The 1,867-nt window shown below is 55.8% G+C and overlaps 1 protein-coding gene across 1 annotated transcript; it reads left to right on the forward strand.

The window, feature by feature from the left end:
* Positions 1 to 1,032: 1,032 nt before the first annotated feature.
* Positions 1,033 to 1,530, forward strand: CC1G_13526 (hypothetical protein; the record flags this gene model as incomplete). Its single annotated transcript, XM_001841618.1, has 2 exons — positions 1,033 to 1,174; positions 1,247 to 1,530. The coding sequence occupies 2 exons, from the start codon at positions 1,033 to 1,035 to the stop codon at positions 1,528 to 1,530; spliced, it is 426 nt and encodes a 141-aa protein (XP_001841670.1).
* Between the last annotated feature and the right edge of the window lie 337 nt (positions 1,531 to 1,867).

Here is a 1,867-nt window from a genome sequence, read left to right on the forward strand (position 1 = left end):
CCTAACCCTTTCCTAACCCTAACCCTAACCCTAACCCTAACCCTAACCCTAACCCTAACCCTAACCCTAACCCTAACCCTAACCCTAACCCTAACCCTAACCCTAACCCTAACCCTAACCCTAACCCTAACCCTAACCCTAACCCTAACCCTAACCCAAATCCTCCCTAACTGCCACGGATCAGCCCATAACATAGCTGCCCATTACGGGGAAAAAGATGGTGTTGCGGGCAAAATCCGTCCGAGTCGGAAGATCCACGTCCGAGACGAACTTGGTGCGGACGCCCCCGATTCATGCAGAATCACTCTCCGTAGCCCTGTTCTATTTTTAGAACAACCCCTGTTTTTCGCCGCCCTGGCTCCGAGAATAATCTTCTTTTATCCTAACCCTATCCCTAACAGTCGGGCCTGCTCTGAACCTCTCCTTGCACCACCCAACTCTATGAGAAACGACTGTCGCTTAACCCTAACCCCCAACAGTGTTTCTCCCAGTAACCCCCAACGGTAAGACTCTGTGAGCGCCTCCAGCCCCAGTCGAGTGGGTCGAAATGATTCCTGGGGAAAGCAAAGTGCCCACCATATCTCTTTCCACTTGTTCGGCCCTGTTAACCTATCGTCCCTGTTAGCGCTTTACTCCTTTCGCCTTCCAGACCTCGCTTGCCCAGGGTGGGACGTCTCGGAAACACACTCGGAGAAGTTGGGCAGAGCTACAGCGACCGTCCGTCCAGGCTCCAGCCAGCTCCGGGAACACCCCCATGACCCTAAGTCTTGTGAACTGCTGCCAACTCGGACAAGGACCCCCTCATCCTTGAGGGCGAGTGTCGCTGAGGGGAGCATCACTCGGGCGGTAGCTCTCTCTGAGAAGAGCACTCCTGCAGTCAGTCCTCTCTAACCTGTGGCTGCTGGTCACCCAATCAAGTGCTCAGAATGCGGTGTTCCTGGAACACCACATACAGAGACGCCAACCAACGGACTCAGAGGGTGGTGTTCCTGAAGCACCCGCCGTACAGGCGTCTCAACCCCAGGACTCAGAATGCGGTGTTCCTGGAACACCGGCCACATCCGCGCTCACCACATTCTGTCTGACCCCGCCGCCAGGCTCACCCCGGTCCAGAGGGCCAGTCAGTCCATCCTCACCGCATTCTCCTCACTCTTGCTGCCAGGGTCCGTCCAGGGTGAGGGCCGGATATGACCCCAGGGTCAGACCGACCCTACTCCAATTTTTCCCTCTCTATAACCCCGTACAGAGATCTCTCAACGACCACTCTCAGAATGTGGTGTTCCTGGAACACCCACCGCGTACAGAGGTCTCAACCAACCACCACATCTCGGAATTGCGGTGTTCCAGGAACACCGCGTACGGAGGTCTCTGCCACCGGCCTCAGAATGTGGTGCTCCTGGAACACCACCGACAGTGGTCTCAGCCACCGGACTCAGAGGGAGGCAGTTCCCAGGAACACCGCGTACAGAGACACTAACCACCGATCTCAGAATGCTGTGTTCCAGGAACGCCGCATACAGAGGCCTCTAACCCTAAGACGCAGGGACAGAGACAGAAGCCCCAGAACCAGTGGTTCTCCTCCCTAACTGCCACGGATCAGCCCATAACATAGCTGCCCATTACGGGGAAAAAGATGGTGTTGCGGGCAAAATCCGTCCGAGTCGGAAGATCCACGTCCGAGACGAACTTGGTGCGGACGCCCCCGATTCATGCAGAATCACTCTCCGTAGCCCTGTTCTATTTTTAGAACAACCCCTGTTTTTCGCCGCCCTGGCTCCGAGAATAATCTTCTTTTATCCTAACCCTATCCCTAACAGTCGGGCCTGCTCTGAACCTCTCCTTGCACCACCCAACTCTATGAGAAACG

Source organism: Coprinopsis cinerea (assembly GCF_000182895.1).
Source record: "Coprinopsis cinerea okayama7#130 chromosome Unknown cont3.67, whole genome shotgun sequence".
Taxonomy (NCBI): Eukaryota; Fungi; Basidiomycota; class Agaricomycetes; order Agaricales; family Psathyrellaceae; genus Coprinopsis; species Coprinopsis cinerea.